This window comes from Mesoplodon mirus, assembly GCF_964341445.2.
Source record: "Mesoplodon mirus genome assembly, chromosome: 3".
NCBI lineage: Eukaryota > Metazoa > Chordata > Mammalia > Artiodactyla > Ziphiidae > Mesoplodon > Mesoplodon mirus.
The window spans coordinates 175,191,011-175,215,587 of record NC_138978.1 but is presented as its reverse complement, the minus strand read 5'-3'; the positions used below and the strand labels follow the sequence as shown (position 1 = coordinate 175,215,587).

The window sequence follows — 24,577 nt, the reverse complement described above, 5'->3', positions numbered from 1 at the left end:
GATTTCAGAATTGAGAGACCCAACTATGGAGTTCACAACAGTATCACTGAAAATAATCATAATGTATATTTGCACAGTGCCTTTAACTTTCATAAGCACTTTCCCATCTACTTTTCTCATTTTTGTTGTTACATAATTTTCCAGAAAACTTGTGGGAGGTCATTTCTTTTAAAACTCTGAAAAGTGTGAGTTTTCAGTAGGAACAAGTCTAGCTACGTATGTAGCACCTTGCTTTATAAATACAATAAAAGTTATGCTGTAAACATAGTTGTGTAAGTAACATCTTATTTTAATGGGCAGAAATCTTGTGTAGTATTTTGCAATGTAAAAAATACTTCCTCATTAACCTTCTGTTTGTTACAATTTTAGATTTTTAAATATCAGGTTTTCTTAAGGTAGGGCCAACAGGGATTGGATTCCAGGATAAGTATCCACACTCCAGAATTCCATAAGGGTAGCATCTAATTCAATCACAGGGAGAGAGTCCTGTTTCTGACATCAGCGTGGAAATTAAGCAGTTTTATATTTAAACCATGGAGCTCTCTGGGACTACCTCTCCCATAAAACAAGGAGGCATAACATGGGAAGCGACAGAGGAATCCAAATGTAATAGCTGAATTATTTCTAAATGGAATGGCTCCAGGTCTTCTGTGAGTCACCGATGTGTCATTAACGTGGTGTTATAAATAGCTCAGCTTGACATCAATAACTGATCTATAAGAGAGTAGCTGGTGGTTGGGGTGTGAGATTAACACTACATAATTTGGAGTGGATCTGTTAACCCTCTCATGTAAATAAGCACAATTCCTGGGACCTGAAGTGACCTGGAGAAAATTAGACTAAATTGCATTTTTAATAAAAGTAATAAACAAGTCCTCCTGTTTTTCCTTCTCCATTTTCGAACTCTGATAAAAGACAGGTCACTGGAATCAACCATGGAATTGTAATAATTGTGTTGAATCGTAACTCTCTCATCTCTGAAATTAGACTGGCAGTATCTACCCATAAAATCCACGATGATATTATGAGAGTTTTATAATTATTTTGCATGGGGGGGTTTGAACAAGGATCTATCTATCTATCATCTATCTATCTATCTATCATCAAAATTAGCACTATGGAGAATAAAAGGAAAAACTCTTTTTGTAGTGATTTAAAAGCTCTTTCTGTGGTGATCCATATGGTAAAGACTGGATACTTTTAAAAGTTTATATTGGCCTGACTAAAGATCTCAGCAATACAGGTTTGCTTACTGTGAGTAACTCAGATTTTCATTAAGAGTCTGAAGTTAAGACTTATGAAGCACTTTCTCACAAACGCTCAAGCAGTTAGAGTTGAGCTTCTGTGAAACTGAGCTAAAATAAACATATATAAGTACACAGTATATGTACTGGGTATGCATAAAGCCTATAAGCACACATGCAGGTACAGCTGGCAAATCTGTTAGTAATTATGCTAAATATATCCTGGCATGTGTGCTTGCATGTGTGAATGTGTAAGAGTAAAAATACTATTCTTCCTTGTAGAAATGTTCTTGAAACTCTACATGGGTTCATGACTTATAAACATTTATCTTTTTGTAAATTTAGGGCTGGTAATGGGGACAATAAGCAGCTGTAAACAAAATCACAATTCAGGTTTCACTAAAAACACGGTGAAGGCCCCAAATATTACAGCTATTGCAGAATACAGAACTATCTATCCAAATACTGTGATTGAGGATACGTTAAATAAGCAGTTTTTGGAAAGAGGTGGGTAGATGGAACCATTGGGAGCCACCATCAATTAGAACTACGGTCAGCAACTTGGACAGTTCCTAGGAGGCTCTCCCTCAGAATGGAACCAATAACATGTCTCCAGTTTTCTTAGTGTTTCTTTCATTCCAGTGAGCGTGTTGACGATCTGGTGATTAACTAAGACATGCACAGGTATTATTTTGCAATAACAAGTTATTCCCTCCGCCTTCCATTGCCCATTCTCTTCACCACCTGACTTTCCTTCCGCCCCTTTCCCCAGCACCCTCCAGTTGGGCAGTGGAACTGTATGTCTTACAAACACCTGGTGTGGATGTTTTCACTCCCACGTCTAATTGGTTGGGAAGCAGCATTTGCCACAGGCACTGTTTAACTTTGTTTCCATCCCCTGCATCTCACAGGAAAGAAATGGTCAATAGTTCAAAGAATCATCCTGGTCAGCTCCAAAATATGGCTACTTGCATGGTAATCACAGCAAGTCTGTCAAATCAGTGATTTCTTTATTCCTAAAAGGAAGGGATTTTTCCTAAGGATTATGGTTCTACCACCCAAGGAGCAGCTCTACTCTTCACAAGTGGCTGCAAAGGCTGGCAAACCACGAGGTCTGCTTTGGCTCAGAAACTCAGTTTGGCTCCTGCCATCCCTGGCAACCTCACTGTGTGTCTCAGTGGCGTGTGCTCCACACACAGTCAGGCCAGTCTGCTTCTACTTAGGAGGGATCACAACCAGAGGTGGCCCCCGCTTGGGCCTCCACATGAGGACCTGGGCATCGTTGGCATTGGGTTTCACTAGTGCGTTGGGGGGGATAGGTTCCATCCGGCTCAGGATCCGGGGCTGCTCCTGCTGAGTCCTGCCCACCAGCCGGGCCCGTTGCCCCAAGAGCTGAAGAGGGTCCACCTCAATGTCCACCCTCATCCTCCACTTGATAGTCTGCAGAATGATCTTCTCTTTCGTGGTGGTGTTCATGGCCACCAGCCAGGTAGTGAAACTTTGGTCCCTCTTGATCCTCGTGAGCAGTGGCACATTGCTGTCACTCACTGGCACTGCCCACGTCACACTGGGGTAGAAATTGTCATTCATGCTGACGGAGAACCTGGAGATCTTGTTGGTGGGGCCAACCAGGGTCACAGTTTCTGTGGTGTTCCCGTACCAAGGGTAGCTCACCCCATCTGAGTCACTGATGGCTTTTACTCTCCCTTCCCTCAAGTCAGGCAGTTCCCAGCTTGACCTGGCAAAGCAGAAGAGATGCACAAGAAAAGAAGAGGCTTGAATGAATTTTTCAAAAGCTGGAGAGATGCCCACCACTTACTATCACAGTCAACTTGGGCAAAATGGGAAGTTCAGAGGGGAATTCAGGTCAAAAAGTTCTATGCTGTGCTATTTCGGGATTAAATGAGAACAAATCAAACCAAATCAAAAATAAAAAAGCAATACCAGAACAAGTTAAATTAAGCCATAGCTGGTCCAACTGGAAGCAAAAAGCTCAAAGAAGCATTTATGAGACCCACAAAGAGGCATCAATTAGCTGGAATGGTGCAATTGTAATGAACTACCTAGAGGCATTCAATTGCAAAAACCACTTTTTCAGGAAGTATGCGCATCTCTAAGGTTTGTTAAGAAAAGGTGGTGCTTGAAATCTGACATACTTGGAAGGAAGTATCAGGTGGAAAGGAAGGCAAAGGGAGGTAAGGTTAAAGGTTATACTGATTTCCTAGGAAATCAAAGTAGTAGAATTTCTACTTAACAAAGAAAGTTGTTTAATTCTAGTCATTGGCCAATCCAGCATTTAGAAAACAGACATAGAAACTAATAACACAGGAGATAATGGTCACCTTTGGGAAAACACCTCAATGTGCAAGTTGTGCCATAGGCTGGCATACATAGTCTCTACTATGCTGTTTTCCCATCAACTTTAAGTCCAGCCTGGAAGTCTAATTGCTTAGTTTAGCAAACTTGCTATTCTGGGTACTTTGTTACTCCTGGCTGCTCCCAACCTTGAAGAAAGGGAAGGAGGAGGATATGTGCCCTACTCTTAGCCCATGTTTCTCCCCCAGTGCTATGGACTACTCATCATCATCGTCATAGCTGATACTTACTGAATGCTTGCACTATTCTGACCACCATGCTGAGTACTTTAATTATGTCATCTCAGTTAATGCTCAAAATATCCCACAAAATAAATACATTTTTATTTCCATTTACACATGAGAGGGTGGAGGCTTAAAGATGTTAAGGTACATGCCAAGGGTTCTACAGATTGTAAGACGTGGAGCTTGGAGTTGTCTGACTCCAAAGTCTATGTTTTTGACCACTGTGCTACACTGCCTTCTGAAGTGTCCTTACATGATGCTGGAGGAAGCCAGAGTGGAGGGCATTCAGGCTATCCAGTGGGCTAGCAGCTCCCAGAGCTGCCATGGGAAGATGGACTGGGTCCTCCTAGGGGCAGACGTTTAGTCAGCAGAACCTGGCTATGCATCCTCCATAAATCCTTTCCTGGGACCAAGAATGACTCTCAGCAATGTTGCATGAGAATTTAATAATTAAGGAAAGAAATGAGACTGCTCCACTCATCAGCTAAGAGGTGGAAGTCTTGTTTGAAATGAAGTTCTTCTCTTAGGAAGTGACAGAATATCCTACAACTTTATTTTTTTTTTTCTTTTTAAATATTTTTATTGAAATATAGTTGAACAAAATATGTTACATGTGTGTAATATAATGATTCACAATTTTTAAAGCTTATACTCCACTTAGTTATTATAAAATATTAGCCATATTCCCTGTGTTGTACAATATATCCTTGTAGCTTATTTCATTATTTATTTTTTTAACATCTTTATTGGAGTATAATTGCTTTACAATGGCATGTTACCTTCTGCTTTATAACAAAGTGAATCAGCTATACATATACATATATCCCCATATCTCCTCCATCTTGCGTCTCCCTCCCACCCTCCTTATCCCATACTTCTAGGTGGTCACAAAGCACTGAGCTGACCTCCCTCTGCTATGCGGTTGCTTCCCACTAGCTTTTTATTTTACATTTGGTAGTGTATATATGTCCATGCCACTCTCTCACTTCGTCCCAGCTTACCCTTCCCCCTCTCCATGTCCTCAAGTCCATTCTCTACGTCTGCGTCTTTATTCCTGTCCTGCCGCTAGGTTCATCGGGATCGTATTTTTTAGATTCCATATGTATGTGTTAGCATACGGTATTTGTTTTTCTCTTTCTGACTTACTTCACTATGTATGTCAGACTCTAGGTCCATCCACCTCACTACAAATAACTAAATTTCATTTCTTTTTATGGCTCAGTAATATTCCATTGTGTATATGTGCCACATCTTCTTTATCCATTCATCTGTCGATGGACATTTAGGTTGTTTCCATGTCCTAGCTACTGTAAATAGAGTTGCAATGAAGATTGTGGTACATGACTCTTTTTGAATTATGGTTTTCTCAGGGTATATGCCCAGTAGTGGGATTGCTAGGTCATACGGTAGTTCTATTTTTAGTTTTTTAAGGAACCTCTATACAGTTCTCCATAGTGGCTGTATCAATTTACATTCCCACCAACAGTGCAAGAGGGTTCCCTACTCTCCACACCCTCTCCAGCACTTACTGTTTATAGATTTTTTAAAAAATAAATCTATTTATTTATTTATTTATTTTTGGCTGTGCTGGGTCTTTGTTGCTGTGCTCGGGCTTTCTCTAGTTGCAGTGAGCGGGGGCTACTCTTTGTTGTGCTGCGTGGGCTTCTAATTGCGGTGTCTTCTCTTGTTGCGGAGCATGGGCTCTAGGCACGCAGGCTTCAGTAGCTGTGACTCATGGGCTCTAGAGCGCAGGCTCAGTAGTTGTGGCACATGGGCTTAGTTGCTCTGCGGCATGTGGGATCTTCCCAGCCCAGGGCTCAAACCCGTGTCCCCTGCATTGGCAGGTGGGTTCCCAACTACTGCACCACCAGGGAAGCCCCCTGTGTATTTTTTGATAATGGCCGTTCTGACTGGTGTGAGGTGATACCTCGAAGTTTTGATTTGCATTTCTCTAATGATTAGTGATGTTGAGCATCCTTTCATGTGTTTGTTGGTAATCTGTATATCTTCTCTGGAGAAATGTCTATTTAGGTCTTCTGCTCATTTTTGGATTGAGTTATTTTTTTGATATTGAGCTGCATGAGCTGCTTGTAAATTTTGGAGATTAATCCCTTGTCAGTTGCTTCATTTGCAAATATTTTCTCTCTTTCTGAGGGTTGTCTTTTCATCTTGTTTATGGTTTCCTTTGCTATACAAAAGCTTTTAAGTTTCATTAGGTCCCATTTGTTTAATTTTGTTTTTATTTCCATTCCTCTAGGAGGTGGGTCAAAAAGGATCTTGCTGTGATTTATGTCATAGAGTGTTCTGCCTATGTTTTCCTCTAAGAGTTTTATAATGTCTGGCCTTACCTTTAAATCTTTAATCCATTTTGAGTTTATTTTTATGTATGATGTTAGGAAGTGTTCTAATTTAATTCTTTTACATGTAGCTGTCCAGTTTTCCCAGCACAACTTATTGAAGAGGCTGTCTTTCCTCCATTGAATATTCTTGCCTCCATTATGAAAATAACGTGACCATACGTGCATGGGTTTGTCTCTGGGATTCCTGTCCTGTTCAATTAATCTATATTTCTGTTTCTGGGCCAGTACCATACTGTCTTGATTACTGTAGCTATGAAGTGTAGTCTGAAGTCAGGGAGCCTGATTCCTCCAGCTCCATTTTTCTTTCTCAAGATTGCTTTGGCTATTTGGGGTCTTTTTTGTTTCCATACAAATTGTAAACTTTTTGTTCTAGGTCTGTGAAAAATGCCCTTGGTAATTTGATAGGGATTGCATTGAATCTGTAGATTGCTTTGGGTCATTTTCACAATGTTAATTCTTCCTGTCCAGGAACATAATATATCTCTCCATCTGTTTGTATCATCTTTAATTTCTCTCATCAGTGTCTTATAATTTTCTGCATACAGGTCTTTTGTCTCCTTAGGTAGGTTTATTCCTAGGTATTTTGTTCTTTTTGTTGCAATGGTAAATGGGAGTGTTTTCTTAATTTTTCTTTCAGATTTTTCATCACTAGTGTATAGGAATGCAAGGGATTTCTGTGCATTAATTTTGTATCCTGCTACTCTACCAAATTCATTGATTAGCTCTAGTAGCTTTCTGGTAGCATCTTTAGGATTCTCTATGTATAGTATCATGTCATCTGCAAACAGTGACAGCTTTACTTCTTCTTTTCTGATTTGGATTCCTTTTATTTCTTTTTCTTCTCTGATTTCTGTGGCTAAAACTTCCAAAACATTGTTGAATAATAGTGGTGAGAGTGGGCACCCTTGTCTTTTCCCTGATCTTAGAGGAAATGGTTTCAGTTTTTCACCATTGAGAATGATGTTGGCTGTGGGTTTGTCATATATGGCCTTTATTAGGTTGAGGTGGTTTCCTCTATGCCCACATTCTGGAGAGTTTTTCTCATAAATGGGTGTTGAATTTTGTTGAAAGCTTTTTCTGCATCTGTTGAGATTATCATATGGTTTTTATGCTTCTATTTGTTAATATGGTGTATTGCATTGATTGATTGCATATATTGAAGAATCCTTGCATTCCTGGGATATACCCCAGTTGATCATGGTGTATGATCCTTTTAATGTGCTGTTGGATTCTGTTTGCTGTGATTTTGTTGAGGAGTCTTGCATCTATGTTCTTCAGTGATATTGGCCTGTAGTTTTCTTTTTTTGTGACATCTTTGTCTAGTTTTGATATCAGGGTGATGGTGGTCTTGTAGAATGAGTTTGGGAGTGTTCCTCTCTCTGCTATATTTTGGAAGAGTTTGAGAAGGATGGGTGTTAGCTCTTCTCTAAATGATTTTTTTTTTGGTGGTATGTGGGCTTCTCACTGTTGTGGCCTCTCCTGTTGCGGAGCACAGGCTCCAGATGCGCAGGCTCAGCGGCCATGGCTCACGGGCCCAGCCACTCCGCGGCACGTGCAATCTTCCCAGACCGGGGCACGAACCCGTGTCCCCTGCATCGGCAGGTGGACTCTCAACCACTGCGCCACCAGGGAAGCCCGTTCTCTAAATGTCTGATAGAATTCACCTGTGAAGCCATCTGGTCCTGGGCTTTTGTTGGGAGATTTTTAATCACAGTTTCAATTTCAGTGCTTGTGATTGGTCTGTTCATATTTTCTGTTTCTTCCTGGTTCAGACTTGGAAGGTTGTACTTTTCTAAGAATTTGTCCATTTCTTCCAGGTTGTCCATTTTATTGGCATATAGTTGTTTGTAGTAATCTCTCACGATCCTTTGTACTTCTGCAGTGTCAGTTGTTTCTTCTTCTTTTTCATTTCTAATTCTATTGATTTGAGTCTTCTCCCTTCTTTTCTTGATGAGTCTGGCTAATGGTTTATGAATTTTGTTTATCTTCTCAAAGAACCAGCTTTTAGTTTTATTGATCTTTGCTACTGTTTCCTTTTCATTTATTTCTGACCTGAGCTTTATGATTTCTTTCCTTCTGCTAACTTTGGGGTGCTTTTATTCTTCTTTCTCTAATTGCTTTAGGTGTGAGGTTAGGTTGTTTATTTGAGATGTTTCTTATTTCTTGAGGTAGGATTGTATTGCTATAAACTTCCCTCTTAGAACGGCTTTTGCTGCATCCCATAGGTTTTGGGTCGTCATGTTTTGTCATTTGTTTCTAGGTAATTTTTGATTTCCTCTTTGATTTCTTCAGTGATCTCATTATTTCTTTCATAGACTTGATTGACTATTTATTTTCCCATGTTAGGGAAGTTTGCAACTATAATCTCTTCAAATATTTTCTCAGATCCTTTCTTTTTCTCTTCTTCTCCTGGAATTCCTATAATTCGAATGTTGGTGAGTTTAATGTTGTCCCAGAGGTGTCTGAGACTGTCCTCAGTTCTTTTTGTTCTTTTTTCTCTATTCTGCTCTGTGGTAGTTATTTCCACTATTTTATCTTCCAGGTCACTTATCCGTTCTTCTGCCTCAGTTATTCTGCTATTGATTCCTTCTAGAGAACTTGTAATTTCATTTATTGTGTTGTTCATCATTGTTTGTTTGCTCTTTAGTTCTTCTAGGTCCTTGTTAAATGTTTCTTGTATTTTCTCCATTCTATTTTCAAGATTTTGGACCATCTTTACTATCATTACTCTGAATTCTTTTTCAGGTAGACTGCCTATTTCCTCTTCATTTGTTTGGTCTGATGGGTTTTTACCTTGCTCCTTCATCTGGTACATATTTCTCTGTTTTCCCATTGTGATTAACTCACTGTGTTTGGGATCTCCTTTTCACAGGCTGCAGGTTTGTAGTTCCCATTGTTTTTGGTGTCTGCTCCCAGTGGCTAAGGTTGGTTCAGTGGGTTGTGTAGGCTTCCTGGTGGAGGGGACTGGTGCCTGTGTTCTGGTGGATGAGGCTGGATGTTGTCTTTCTGGTGGACAGGTCCACGTCTGGTGGTGTGTTTTGGGGTGTCTGTGGACTTATTATTATTTCAGGCAGCCTCTCTGCTAATGGGTGGGGTTGTGATCTTGTCTTGCTAGTTGTTTGGCACCAGGTGTCCAGCACTGTAGCTTGCTGGTTGTCAAGTGGAGCTGAGTCTTAGCATTGAGCATGAGATCTCTGGGAGAGCTTTTGTCATTTGATATTATGTGGAGCTGGGAGGTATCTGTTGGACCAATGTCTGGAATCAGCTCTCCTCCTTCAGAGGCCTGACACCCGGCCAGAGCACCAAAACCCTGTCAGCCATACTGCAGTTGTATGATCTTGGGTAGGTTACTTAACCCCTCACCAGTTTTGCTTCCGTGTGTGTTGGTCTTGGAGAGTCTCGTAAAGAGGCAGAGGGCAGCTTCGGCTCATGCTGGGGCACAATATTTAGAAGCTTGTTCCAATGCCATAAGCTGCTGCCAGCGGGTGCCACTTTCCCTGCAGGACTTTATACCAATGCCCTAAAAGGGATTTGTATTGCCAGGTTAATACTGAACTGTCTCAGAATCCTTCGCACAGGGACATGGAGAAACTGACTGCTGCCTCCTGCTGCCCCCACAGTACTCCCGATGCTAGGCAGCCCCAGCCTGAAGGGAGGGCAGGCTGGATTGCCTGGAGAGGAGGTGAGCCCACAGCTGCAAGAACCTTTTCTCTTGCCTCCATACCCTTGATAACCGCTGGGAAAAACTGCAGTGTATAATGCTTGGCAGAAATTAAGTAAGAGGAATTGACTTGGTGCATAAAGTTGGAGACTTCAGTTACCATTTTGTTACCCATGTTAGTTGTAGCTGGGCCAAAGAGTAGCTCCCAGATAATTCTGCAGCCACTTCTTACTCTACAAAAGGAAATAAATGTTGTTTGAGTGGGGTATAATCATACACGGTCAGGTCAAGTGAGAACCAATCTGTCTGCTGGGTTGATGAAATGGTCACACTGGAGGCAGTTTTGTGCCCCGAGTCAAAGGGTTGTGACAATTATTCAGTCACCAGGCATTCATTTTCTGTGTTGCTTCAACCCTGTTCTTCATTTGACTTACAGTGATCAGGCTCTGCTGGCCTTTGGTTTCCTCTGTGGGACTGGAGGACAAATATTCCCAATAGTGTAAAATTGTACTTGCCCTCCTGTCCTAAACACCGGGCCATCTGTGGCATGTTGCCTGGGGAGTTTGGCTTGCTATAACACTGACCTTTTCAGGACTGGCTAGCTTGGCATTCTATTCAATTACTTTGTCTATAGAGTCTTTACATTCATGTTTTTCCTCCATTTTCCTATCCAGAGCTATGTGAGCAGTGACTCGGGCCCAGGTCTAGAGGTCAGTTTTGTGGGAAAATCACAAAGCTTAGTTTGGTCCCAGATTTTCTGAAAACAGAGATAATACAATAAAGTTGCACTCTTGTGCCTGTCTTGAAAGAGAAAGAAGGAAGCTACCCTTATCTTGGAGGCTTCTCTGGAAGAGAGAAATAAAATAGACTTCTTAATCATCACATCAAAACAAAGGCACCAGAAATACAAAGGATAATGAGAGACTACTACAAGCAACTACATGTCAATAAAATGGACAACCTGGAAGAAATGGAGAAATTCTTAGAAAAGTACAACCTTCCAAGACTGAACCAGGAAGGAACAGAAAATATGAACAGACCAATCACAAGCACTGAAATTGAAACTGTGATTAAAAATCTACATATAGCTGATTCACTTTGTTATACAACAGAAACTAACACAACATTGTAAAGCAATCACACTCCAATAAAGATGTAAAACAAAAACAAAACCAAAAAAAACACAAAGGCACTTGGTGAGTGTAGTTAATGGGCATGGTGACCTTGGGAGGCTACACACTCGTTCCATCCATTGTTGTGACTTTGGCTACTGCTCTATTGGAAATCCCTCAGGTCTGAGGCATGTTCTTTTCCATAGCCCCAGGGGCCCCAGGACTACATGATTAATGGAGGGTTTGATTTTGGAAGCAGCCAAAATTCATTATGACTTAAGCAGAGTGAATAGGGACTTAAGCCTAGTGAACAGGGAGTAGATTTCTTTTTGAAAAGTATCATATCATTTTTATTTCTTTTATGAAAAATAGCTATTAATGTGCATTCCAAGGTCGTGGCTTTTTTATTTTTTATTTTTGCAAGAAGAGTTTTGCCTGTAAAATGCATGACTGGTTTATGTAGCTGATAAATTGGCTTTCATAATAGCTTTCAAATAGTTCCTGATAAGTTCCAAGAATAACAGCACCATTGGAATCACTCTATGACCATTAGGACTACTTTGAATGGGATGCCAAAATCACTTCAAATTCCACATAGCCCAAACCAGACTCACCACATCCACCGTAAACTTGGCCCTTTCCCCCGTCTCTGCGGCAAGCATTGGCCCACTGCTCACCCTGTCTTCCAGGACAGAAGTGAGGGTCATCTTTGGCTTTTCCTCTGCCTTCTCCTAGACTGCCAAAGCTGTTGTTACTGCATCTTGTGAATTTGCCCCATAAGTGATGCTTGAATTTATCTCCCTTTCTCCATTCAACTCTCACTGCCCTTGTTTAATCCAGGTCTTCAGCATCTCTTACCTGGTCTGCTGTAATGGTCCATAACTGGTCTCTCTGCATCCAATCCTGATCCCCCTCCAATTCATCTTTTAGGCTGCACTCATGTACAAATATGCAGATCTGATTATGTCTTTTCTCTACCTAAAACCCTTCAAAGTCTCCTTTACCTGGACATCACTGGCATCACCTACAGGATAAAATTCAAGTTCCTTAATAGGACATATGGGGCCCTCTGCAGTCTGGCCTCCCTGTCTCCACATACCATGCTGTTTCTCACCTCTGCCCTTTTGCTCACGCTGTGCCATCTGCCTGCACTGCTCTTTCCTCTCCTAAAGTCTCACTGTGTTTAACTACTTGACATTTGAGAATCATTGCATGCATCACCTCCTCCAGGAAGCCTTCTCTTCTGTGCTCCCATGGATATATCCAGATCTTTACAGGTCCCAGATTATATTATAATTATCTGAAAGGCTTGCTCCCTTGCCTCCATCATTCCTGGCTCAAATACCATGTTCTCAGTGCAATATTTCCTGACAGTCATATTCAAACTGGCAACTTCCTGCGCCAGCCCTCACCATTCCTGATTCATTTTTCTTTATAGCGCTGTCTAATATTTACATAATTTACTTAGCTCATGGTCTATCTCTCCTCATCTCACTCCCTAAATATAACCCCAAAGAAGGCAGGGATTTCCTATGTTTTATTCACTGCCATATCTCCAGTACTGACAATTTATTCACCGCTATATCTACAGTACCGACAACAGTGCCTGACACACAGGAGTTCAACATTATTTGTTAAATAAATAAGCATTGAATTGATCTGAAGTGAAAGATGGGAGGAGACTATTTTCAGTTGGGATGCTGCTGCTTTTAGGAAGTTGCAAAGTTGGGTCTAGAGCTTAGGAGAAAATCAGGGCTAGAAATGTAAATTTGGCAGCTATCTGCATGGGGAGAATTGGTTGATGTGATGGGGATGGGTGAGATCTCTGGGGACGAAACAGAGATCTTAGGGGGCTTGTTAGATGGCCAGAAGACAAAGAGGAATCTGAAAAGTAGAATAGCCAGCGAAGGGGGGGCAGAACTTGTTTCCAAAGTCAAGAGAATTTCAGGGAGTCATCACTGTCAACAGCCACACAAATGGAAGAGAATGGGGTTAAGAAAAAGCCATTAGATTTACTATCAAGACAGCAGTAAAGATATGCTGGTGGAGGCCATTCTGTAAGGGGTTATGGAGGGAATGAATAAACACAAGAAAAGATGGAGAGTCCAGGGAGTTCCTTCAAGAAGTTGGGCAATGAAGGGGACAAGAAAGATAAAGTAGAGAGCTGATCAAGCAAAGAAGTTGAAGGCAGGATTTCTGGAGCCAGACTGTCTAGGCTTGTAAACCTAGTGCTACCACTTAGTAGCTACCACTTACCAGACAAGTTACTTGCCATTTCTATACCAGTTTTCCCCATTTATCAAATAGACATAAGAACAGGACTTACTGGATGTACTTGGTGTGAGAATTAAATGACATAATGAAGGGAAGTACTTAACACAGTGTGGCACAAAGTACGTTACACTGAAGGTTAGGTATCAGTAAGGAACAGAGACGGGGCAGCGTTAGAGAAAAAGGAAATGAACAGCCACTGAACCCTTCCACATGCAAGCACTTAATAGTAACTCTATGAGGTAGGGATTATGATATGCTGTTCATCCATGAGGAAAAGTGGACTAGGCAAAGCCATATAGATGGTAAGGGGTGGTGCCAGGGTGTAAAGGCAAGCCTCCCTGGCCCCAAACTCTGCCTTTTCTACTGCATCACACTGTGGGAAGAGCTCCTTTGAGTTCTAAATTTCATCTCTCTTTCCTTGAAGTCTTTGATGTGGTGAATGGAGGAAGCAACCAAGACTGCCCTCAGGAGTCTTGGATGTCAGTCCCAAGGTGACAGCTGGCTGACTTCAGCAAATCAGCCTCAGGCTGCTCATGTGTGAAATGGGAAGAAAAATAACCCCGCCTCCTTAATCTCAGGGCTATTACCAGGATCAAATGAAGTGATGATCTGTGAGCAACTGCTTTGTAAACTGTAAACACCTGGTCAATATTAGTTCTTATCATCTCATTCCCCTCCTTCTCCAACCACCCTTCTCCTCACTGTGATAAACACAGTGTTTTCCTTTCAGACAATCAGCCATTGACCCAAAGCTCACAGCTACTGGACTCGCCAATGGAGCTAATAATGAAAACATCGATTATTGCAACCTACGTGCTTTCTGCATTCCATTTTTAGAAGAAAGAGACAAATCTCAATCAAACAAGCGCATGTGAAGCATTTCATTCAAATAAGTGGTCCCTGGGTTGAGGTCTGGGTCTCCACCCAGACCTAGCCAGTTCTCCCAGTATCCTTGAGGGCCAGAGTAACCTCTCTGATGGAGCCTTGCTTGGCTCTTGCCAAAGCCCTGTGGTCATCAAGGGGATGGGGGGCCAGCAGCAGCATTCTTGAAGGCAGGGAGTGGGCAGTGTTCAGGGACACTGCTGAGATTACTGTCTCCTGATGGAGACTGGAATGGGAGTCAGGGGAACTACACATGGAGAGGACTGATGGTTTCAAGCCTGTAGAGCTCCCAGGGGAGGCCATCCAGGATGGTACTGCCCCTAGGCCTAGGTAAGGGAAGTCCCTGCCTGGCCCAACACTTTAAAGGTACCCACTCTAGTATCTTCTGGCTATGCCCTCACACATTGGGCAAGGAGTTTGTGGGACTAAGAGGGCATGCCCACCTAGAACCTGTGCCCCTCCTTCTAGACCACCCTCCAGGTAACTGGGATCCAGCTCAGATGGCCCCAAACTTGCTTTCAGGGTCTACACAGGCTTTTGTTTTCCCGGTCTGTTTTCCTAAGGGGACCACTCCACCTGTGTGTACACCCCTGGCCCCAAGGCTGTTTGTTGGGGGTATGCATGGAGTTTGGACATACACGTGTTAAATGTTCACATGCATATGTGTGATGGTCCATATCTCAATATGGTACAGAGCAAGGGGAAGGAAGAGAAATGGAAGCAGGGGCTGAAGGTTGGCTATTCCTATGCTGCTGCATCTGGCACAGAACTTTTGGAATCCAAGAATGCTAAACCTGAACCTGGCTTTCAGGTTGTTATAAAGACACATCTGTCAAGGTCAGAGGATAGAACGTAGTGTTCTGTTAGTCTGAATTATACATTTATCATTTTGTTAGTTCGGCTTAAAATTAATACTAATATTTTTAAATACGGTACGTGGGCCTTCATTCTTCCCCTGGACCCTACAAATATTAGGGGTGGGTAACAGGTGAGAGATCTATATCTACAGCTCTGGAACCATGGACAGTTCCAACCCTGAATTTTCGCTGGGTATGCGAGTTTTATTCACATCTGTTTAGTATTAACATTTACTCTTGGAAACAGCATTGCACCTACTTCTTACATGGACCGCATGACATGGGCATCATTCCAGTTCCATTACACAATAAGGAACCTGCTCAAGGTGACACAGCTAATGCTGGGCAGAAGTGAGTTGCGAACACAAGATCTTATTCTAAATCACACGTGTTCCCTAAAGGGACTCCCTGGTCCTAAATTAGTGCTCCAAAGGCTCTGAAAAATTATAACAGTCATGGATGATATTAGCTGGCACACACTGCTCTCACCATATCTGTTGTTAAGATATTAAAACAGTTTTGGAACGATGGCTAGAGAGACTCCCCTCTCCCCAAGAGCGTCCTCCCTGGCTACCCAGGTTCCTTCTTGGGCCCTCGTCCTGTCCCAAATCCAGCAACTATAGGGTTAGTGTAGGCAGAGCAGAGGCAGTTCTGTAGCTGGGTATCAGTCCTGGTCACATGCCAGGCGCTGTTCTGAGAGTCTGTGGTCTAACCGCCTCAGTGCGTCTGCTCCTAAAGAAGACTGACCGCTGTGTAAACTTTACTGCACTTAGAGGGTGGAAAAGAGGCCCCTACCTTGTTTCTTTATGTCATGGCTCAAACCAATAGAGTTACCAGTCAGGAACGTGGAAGGTTTAGTTAAAGAGAACACTACGCTTTCTGAGAATTCAGCTTTTCCTCTCCATCCAGTGCTGAGAAGAGTCATGTGCCTATGTCCTGGGAAGCCTCCTGCTCAGCAACACTTCTGACTTGGCAGAGGCAGTGCCCAGCATCTTTCCTCCCCCTCAAACCCCTGCACAGGAGGCTCTGGAGACAGCAGTCCATGGTGGGCAGGGAGGTCGAGGGGGAGAGGGTGCAGAGAAGACCCTTTGGAAGCAGCAGAGCTCAGGGCTGGGAGCGGGCGGAGGTGGGGCTGGCGGGAAGCCAATACCCTGTATCACCCAGGGAGTCACGAAGCCCATGGCCCCTGGGTAGCCTCCCAGCCCACTCAGGCACCAATCCCAGCCCCAGCACTGGCACACATCCCGATTCTCAGATGGTCTGCACCATGATTACAGAGTAAGTTTTAAAATTAGGCTCTCCCTCATTCTGCACTGTTTATGTCAGACTCCGAGAAGCCTGTAAATACCACCCTCCCACCTCTGCCTCCGCGCCCTTCCTTCCTGACCACATCCTTTTCTTTCTGGCACACAGGGAGGCATTTTTTTTTCCCCCACAGCAGGAAAGACAATTCCCAGTGTTTTTAAAGAGTCATCAGTGTTGGGCGAGGCTCCATGTTTAACCGAAAGGTTTCTTTTGTCAGCCACCCTCATGTTCGGTTTAGACTGCGTTTCTCTACCACTGGAGACATCTTCTCAATATGTATTTACTCTTGGGCTTCCCTGGTGGCGCAGTGGTTAAGAATCCGCCTGCCAGTGCAGGGGATATGAGTTCGAGCCCTGATCTGGGAAGATCCCACATGCCGCAGAGCAACTAAGCCCGTGTGCCACAACTACTGAGCCTGTGCTCTAGAGCCCGTGAGCCACAACTACTGAACCCCGCATGCCTAGAGCCCGGGCTCCACAACAAGAGAAGCCACCGCAATGAGAAGCCCACGCACCGCAATGAAGAGTAGCCCCCGCTGGCCGCAACTAGAGAAAGCCCTCGCGCAGCAACAAAGACCCAATGCAGCCAAAAATAAAAAAATAAATAAATTTAAAAAATATATGTATATACTCTTCACCAGTTAGAGGTCAGTTACTGTCTCGAAGCCCTGTCCTGGCTGGGTTCTCAGAGACCTCTGCTGCTTCGTCCTAGTTGACAGCCCTGAGGTCTTGGATCAGCGGCCAGTTTTCTGGGTCATGTCTGAGTAAGGTTTGCCTCTGACTCCAATTCTGAGCTTCTTGGAGCAAAGCGCCTTTCCCCACAGAGAGAGCTGTGGGCCTCGGTAGCCTTATCCACGGAGCATCCTCATGCGTGCCTGCAGGGCGGGAATGAGGACCCGGGCTGTGTCCCTTACAGAGCTGGCCAGGCGTGGGCACTCTGCTGGGCATGTGAGGGTCTGTGCTTGGCCTCAAGGAGCTCACAGCCAGCCTGAGGTGACCGGCCAGAAATCCTGGTGGGTCAGACGCCAGAATTTGTCTTTTCGCTCTATGTGCATGGCCACCACACTGCTCCTCATCAGTTTTCCTTTCTCCAGGCCACTGCAATGACCTCCTTGCTAGACCCCCATGTCTAAGCTTGCCCTGCCCCCACAAGCCACGAATGTGGTTTTTAAGAAATGTACGTCAGATCCTGCCTCACCTCTCTGAAAACCTCGATGACGGCTTCTCTTGCACTGAACATCCACGCTGCATTATTTGGCCCCTGCCAGTTCTCCAGTCTCATCTCCACCACCTCCCCCTAGCTCCTTATACAGCCCCAACACTGACCTTTTTCATCCTGGGACAAGACAAACTCCTTCCCACCTCTGAGCCTTTGGACTTGTTGTTCCCTTTGCCCAGAACCCTCTTCCCCCAGCTCTCTCAATGCTTGGTTCCTTTTCACCCTCAATTAGCAGCTCTAAGTCGCCTCCTGAGAGGGGCTGCCCAACAGTGCCAGTCTCCCCACCAGACTGCAGGCATCTCGAGGACAGGCCTCACTGCGCCTCCAGAGAGCCCAGAGCAGGAGCTTCCTTCAAGCTTCTGCAATGAGTGGGCGGAGTGTTTCCAGCAGAGCAGGCAGGGCCGGCTATTGAGGTTAGTTCCAGAGGGCGGCAGAGGGGATGCTATGGGGAAGGGTCTTCAAGAGACCAGGGGAACAGGCCTGATGTGACGACCAGAGGAATGCAAAGGGATTGTCTGAAGACACATTGGGAGGAGCGTCTTGAGGTTCCCAGCTTGGAGCTTGAGTTGAACGTCCTTCTGACATTCAGCATTGCCCAGGAGCCCGCCCCCCACCCCACCCAGGTGCTGGGAGAGGCCGGAGGCACCAGGTGGTGGGGCTCATGAGCTGGCCATGGCAGTCAGCTGTATCCTCTACTTCCACCCCTCAAAGCAGACAAAGAGTGGACAAGAGAAGAGGGAAAGTGGACATGTGTTTTTTTTCTTCTTATTTTGGAATTCTGCTACTACAGGTAGAACCTCAGTTAAAATTTAAAGAAGACATTATTGGATGGAGACATCAAAATGTTAAAAGTATGATGATAAGATTATGGATATTTTCCTTTTATTTTTATTTTGTATATATTCTCATATAAAAAGAATTAATTTGTATTTATTCTGTAATCAAAAGAGATGAATTGCTTCACAGAATTGTGTATCATGAGGGTGAAGCATTTTGGGGGAAAAAAGAGGAAGAGGAGTGGCAACATAATGTAGGTTGAATTGAGCTGGGCAGGCCGAGGGGCAGCTAGAGGTGACACGGAGGAGCAGCGAGGAGGACTCACACAGACCTGTGTGCAGCTCTGGACAGCACCGCCTGCAGGGCCATGCGGACTTGGGCAAACAGCTAGGCCTCTTGGGTCTTCAGTTGCCAAGTATTATGGGAATAATAATAAAACCCACCTTATAGGTTGCTTTTAGAAATAAATGAGAAACCTATGCAAAGCAATCTCTGCAGTGCCTGGCACAGAGTAGGTGCTTCACAAATGGGAACTGTTATTACAGATACTGCTCATTTAAGGAGAATGTTGACTGGTTGGGACCCAAGCATCCTCAAAGGGTAAGAGGTATTTCCTCCTTTAATGCAGGTGATGTGGGCACCTGAGTATTTCCCTTCCATACTGACAAGGTTACAGGAGGGTAGATGGCCACCCTTCATTTACATGATGGGGACACTGAAGGAGAGAGAGAGAGATGATCCATTCATGACACTCACCAAGAAAGACACACATCCACATGTTCATTTCACAAAGGTTTTTGAGGTTTTCTTCTCAACATTGAGTCAGACTTTGTAGTTAACAGAGAGGACCTAGGACACCAACCCTCTCAAATTTTGCATGCGATTTCATGGGAGAAGGGTCCTGCTTTGGAAGCTGCTAGCTTGGCCAGAGACCACTCTCCCATGCTCTTCTGGGATGACTTTTGGGCTACCTTCTCCAACGCGAGCCCTTTCACCTTCAATTTTTTTCATCTATAAAACTGAGAGGGTGGAATACACAATAATCTCATGAATAAGGCCATGTCTAGTCCTATGTTCTTTGACCAAAGGCCTCAGTCCTTGTACTGATGGCCAGTGGGATTTTCAGGGCCATAGAGGAAGAAGTTCTGCTTTCAGAAGAGAACAGTAGTGGGTACTCCCCAGGGATGGGCTGCTCTCCCCAGAACACAGGATCCCACACAACTGGTTCTCCTTGAGATCCGAGGCCACTGGGGACTCAGGGTAGCTTCCCTGGGTCTACACTGGGCCAGGGTCCCCATTCACATTCCACTCCAGGGTCTGGCACCGTCCTGATTGAGTCTCCTGCACTACCTTCAGCTGGGAAGTCACTACAACTCTTGAGCCCTGATGGGTGTCTCTGACTTGCCAGTTGTCAGGCTTTCAGTCTGTGCCTTGGGTGGTGGGAGGAGACACCGCTCCTGCCTTCACACCACCTGGATCCCAGCCCCAAGCCAGCCCTGTCCTACAGTTTCCACTGGGGCCTAGAATCTAGGAGCTCCTGTGATGATGAAAGACCTTTGACACTGTCAACACCCAACCTCTTTCTTTCTTTGCATTTTTCCTCTTGTTCCTTGTCCCTGACTGGGAGGAGGTGTGGTTTGCTTATTTCTTTTTTTGTTATTCAAGTGGGATTCCTAGTAGGAATCTTCTGCTGATCCCTGGAGGAGGACGTGTTGGGGTCCTCCCATTTACCCCGTCTTGGTGAGCTGACACAGTCTGGCACTGCACGCCCTGTAGTCTCATTGACTCTTTTAGCCCAGAACATCTGCAGCTTTAACTGTTATTAACAAAGATACAGCTAGTTTTCTGTGGGCTGAATCCAATGGTGGCACATGTATCTGATGAAGACGATGTGAGGAAGGTTGGCTGGGGGCCCCGCTGAGGAGGAGAGAGCCACTCTGCCAACCCCACTCTGCCATCTGGACCTAACATGGATGGGGGCTGGGGCCGGAACTCAGAAGTCTTCCTATTTGTTGGCCTGGACAGCAGTTGTGATTTCTTCCCATCCAATTTGGAAATGATTAAGGACAAAGATTCCTCAAGGGCAAGGGGATATTGGTAATGACACGATTGCCAAATCTTCCCCAAGATGAACAGGAAGTCACTAGATATATACCATCTGAATGAATGAATGAATGAATGAACCACAGCAGGACTCCTGGGCACAGTGTCTGAGCAGGAGTGAAGGGGCACCGCCCACCCTCTGGTATCAGAGAGCATCCTTACCCTTCCCCTGCCTCTGGTTACAGAGGTCTCAGGGACCCAGGGAGAAGTGACCAGGATTTGGACATGTCTGCTGTCATCTTGTTTAAACCTAGCTCCTCTGACCAGAGCTGCCCGAGGCTCACTGATCCCAGCCTGGGGAAGAGAGAAGGTTGCCTCCTTCCACTCCTGCCCACCCCATCGGCTGGCTGTGAGGAACGTCCCACAGGGCTGCGACTCAAGGATCTGGGTACTGCAGGGGAGGGGGGAAGGTCAATGCAAGGTCTGGGGAGGGGGGTCCTTGGCCTCAGCGTCTAGAGGAGCCTAAAGTCTGGAAACTGGGAAATAAAGCCAGAGATCTGTTCATTGGAGCAAGAAGAAGACCAGAGGAATCAGATTGAGCAAAACAGCCATGGTGACAGGGTTGAGAAGATTAAGGCAGACAGAGGGGAGACTCTCAGAAGTCAGGTATTATTAATACTGCTACTACTCATAAGAACTGCTAATATATACTGGGGGCTTGCCATGTGCCAAGCATTCGACTAAATGCTTGAGACATCAACCTCAAAGGAGGCACTGTTACTCCCTCGACTATTTTCTTCCCCCAAATAAGGGACCTGAGGCTCAGGTTAAGTCACCTGGCAAAGTCACAAAGCACGTAGGTGGCTGAGCTGGTATGAACCTAACTCTCTAGCACCTGTGCCCACCTGCTGCCCGGAACCAAAGGTACTGGTTCTCTGTGTCCCCTAACTTGATTCCCCAAACACTGGTTCTCTGTACAGGTGAAACTACAGCTGAGTCCCCAGGGGAAGCATGGTGGCAGAGAGACAAGACTGCCAGGTGCTGCTGGGACCAGTCCTCTCTCACCAGCACTGGGCCAGGTGTGGCCGGGAAGATGGGAGCTGCACTCGCAAACTGTGGATACGCCAGTTCCCCTTCTCCCAGCTGCCAAGTCCTTCTACTGCTTCTTTAGGGAGCTCCCATCTCTCACTAAATAATGGCCAAGGAGAGAAGGGGAAGGGTGGGGAAGGGTCAGGTTCATTAGTCTAAGCCGAGGAGGGAGGCAGACACAGGCTCACAGCAGGGACCAGGCTGAGGATGGAGGTGGAGTTATGCAGCGGCACAGACTTTTAAAATCAGAGTTTACTGTTTTCATTAACTTTCCACTGCGTGTTCATCACAGGCCATGTTTCACTGCCCGCTGAGCGGGGCAGCAGATGTGGGGAGTTACCGGCAGCAGCGAAGCTGGGAGCAGACAATGTGAGGATGCCGGCGGCTCCGTGTGTGTCCTGGCGACAGGGCTGTGAAAATGATTTATTAGACAGGTCCCTGTTTAGCACACAGAAGGGGCGCCTGGGTGCAGGTAGTTGCGCACATATGTGAGCACAGAGGAGTTCACGGGGGTCTTATTACACTAGAGGGCAGAGAGATTCCAAAGCACGCAGGGGCTTCTAAGTTTTCCCCCAGTACAGCATGTCCAGGCGGGATGCCCCTCTGGGTGACGGTCGAGGTAAATGCTTCACACACTTGCTCTCTTGAATCTGTGCCAACACTACCAGGTGGCTTCTTTTACCACCATCCCATTTTGCAAAGGAGGAAACTGAGACTCAGAAAGATTAAGAGGCACCTGGGATCACGTGGCTGGTAAGCCGTGGAGCCAGGATTCACACCCAAGCAGTTGCCTCCATGGCCCATATTTAAGCACTCGGCTCTCCAGAGACAGAAGGAAAGTACCTTTTCTTGAGCTCCTGCTATGCTTCAGGCACCATGCTAGGTCCTTTGTCAACTCATTTGGTCTTCGTAACTGTCTTTGTGAAGGAGGCAAAACCCTGACTTAGAAATGCAGCAACTTAGATTGAGAGAAGTTAGGTAACCTGTGTACATTCTCCCAGCTAGTAAGCGCAGAGCTGAGGTTTAGCCCAAGAGAGACGCTGCACCCTTTCTCCTAAACTGGGTGCCTCCTACATGACAGTGTTGTGTTTTCAATTTTAAAAAGTTACACTACAGCTGACCCTCGGTATCCAAGGGTTCTGCATCCGCAGGTTCAACCAATGGTGGATTGAAAGTATTGGGAAAAAGAATTCCAGAAAGTTCCAAAAAGCAAAACTTGAATTTGCCATGTGTCCTGGTAACTATTTACATAGCATTTACATTGTATTTACAACCATTTACACAGCATTTATATTGTCTTAGGTATTATAAGTAACCTGGGGATGATTTAAAGTATATGGGAGGGGCTTCCCTGGTGGCGCAGTGGTTGAGAGTCCGCCTGCCGATGCAGGGGACGCGGGTTCGTGCCCTGGTCTGGGAAGATCCCACATGCCGTGGAGTGGCTAGGCCCATGAGCCATGGCTGCTGAGCCTGTGCATCCGGAGCCTGTGCTCCGCAACGGGAGAGGCCACAACAGTGGGAGGCCCGCGTACGGCAAAGAAAAAATAAAAAAATAAAAAATAAAGTATATGGGAGGATGTGTGTAGGTTATATGCAAATACTATGCCATTTTATATAATGGACTTGGGCATTCCCGGATTTTGGTATACTCTGGGGGTCCTGGAACCAAGTCCCCATGAATACTGAGGGACAACTGTATTTTTGTGTGTGTGTGTGTGGTACGCGAGCCTCTCACTGTTGTGGCCTCTCCCGTTGCGGAGCACAGGCTCCGGACGCGCAGGCTCATCGGCCATGGCTCACGGGCCCAGCCGCTCCATGGTACGTGGGATCTTCCCGGACCGGGGCACGAACCCGTGTCCCCTGCATCGGCAGGCGGACTCTCAACCACTGCGCCACCAGGGAAGCCCCAAGAAGCTTTTTTTTTTTTTTTTTTTTGCGGTACGTGGGCCTCTCACTGTTGTGGCCTCTCCCCGTTGCGGAGCACAGGCTCCGGACGCGCAGGCTCAGTGGCCATGGCTCACGTGCCCAGCCGCTCCACGGCATGTGGGATCTTCCCGGACCGGGGCATGAACCCGTGTCCCCTGCATCGGCAGGCAGACTCTCAACCACTGCACCACCAGGGAAGCCCGGGACAACTGTATTTTTGACACCACCTGCCCCAATCTGTTTTGTTTGTTGGTTGTTTAATTAATTCCTTTAGCACGTAATTCTTGAAGTCCTTTTGTGTCCAAGGCAATATGAGGGAGGGCACACAAAGCTGGCTGTGACCTGGCTCCTGGTGGGTTTGATGACCTTGATGCAAAGAGGAAGGTGAGGAGTGCCGCTCAACCAGAGAATATTCTGGGGGTGCTGGGATGGCAGAGGGCACTTGTTCTTAGTATCTTGAATGGGATTGTTTTACTGATTTCCTTTTCAGATAGTCATTATCAGTGTACTGAAATGCAACTGATTTCAGGAAGCGCTGTGTCTGCTGCTGTTTCCTTCCGCACCCCAGGGGCGGTGGCTCAGGAGTCAGCCTTCCCCAACATGAAGTCCAGGCTTGGATGCTTTGAGCCAATTCTGCTCAAGCTGTTGGTCACCTCTATCAGACACTCAGGGGACTGCCTTTTGCCCCTGGATGGATCATCTCTGCTCTGATGATTCTGGCTTCAGCCTGAGAGCCAGCAGGAGAGCTGGCTTTCAACAGAGGCCTCTGGAACCTCATGCTTTTCAGATGTTCAGTTGAAATCAGGAGCTTTATGACTCTTCCTTTATTCAGAAGCCCATCAAAGCCAATGTGGGAGCTGCCGTGGATTCAGAAGGAACACCAGCATCACACCTGCATGGCCCTTCAGCCACACCATGGTCCACTCTGACCTCACTCTCTTTCCAAGGGAATATTTTTTCTTCTGCAGACCCTGCCTGGGTGGGGCAGAAAAAGCACTGGGAGGCAGAAGATCCAGGACCACTTTCCTGACTGTCACTCAGCCACATGACTCGCATGAGTTACATTATGACTCTCTTAGGCCTCAGTTGTCTGAGCTGTAAAATGGAGATCATAATGCCCCCTTACGGATTCACCATGTGGGTTACATGAGAAGTAAGTGCAATGTTAGGTTTTATGCCCATTACAACTTTCAGGCTTCATTGAGTAACTTCCAGCTACGGCCAAGCCA

At 45.4% G+C, this 24,577-nt stretch overlaps 1 protein-coding gene across 1 annotated transcript in view; it reads right to left on the bottom strand.

Annotated features, from left to right (window-relative positions):
- Nucleotides 1-2,406: 2,406 nt before the first annotated feature.
- Nucleotides 2,407-24,577, bottom strand: part of FAM78B (family with sequence similarity 78 member B) — a gene marked incomplete at its 5' end in the record, with an annotated part of 90,510 nt that continues 68,339 nt past the window's right edge. The window contains one exon of the mRNA XM_082612994.1: nucleotides 2,407-2,982. Within this exon, the coding sequence (XP_082469120.1) occupies nucleotides 2,460-2,982 (523 nt within the window). The 3' untranslated portion in view covers nucleotides 2,407-2,459. The remainder of the gene's footprint in view (nucleotides 2,983-24,577) is intronic.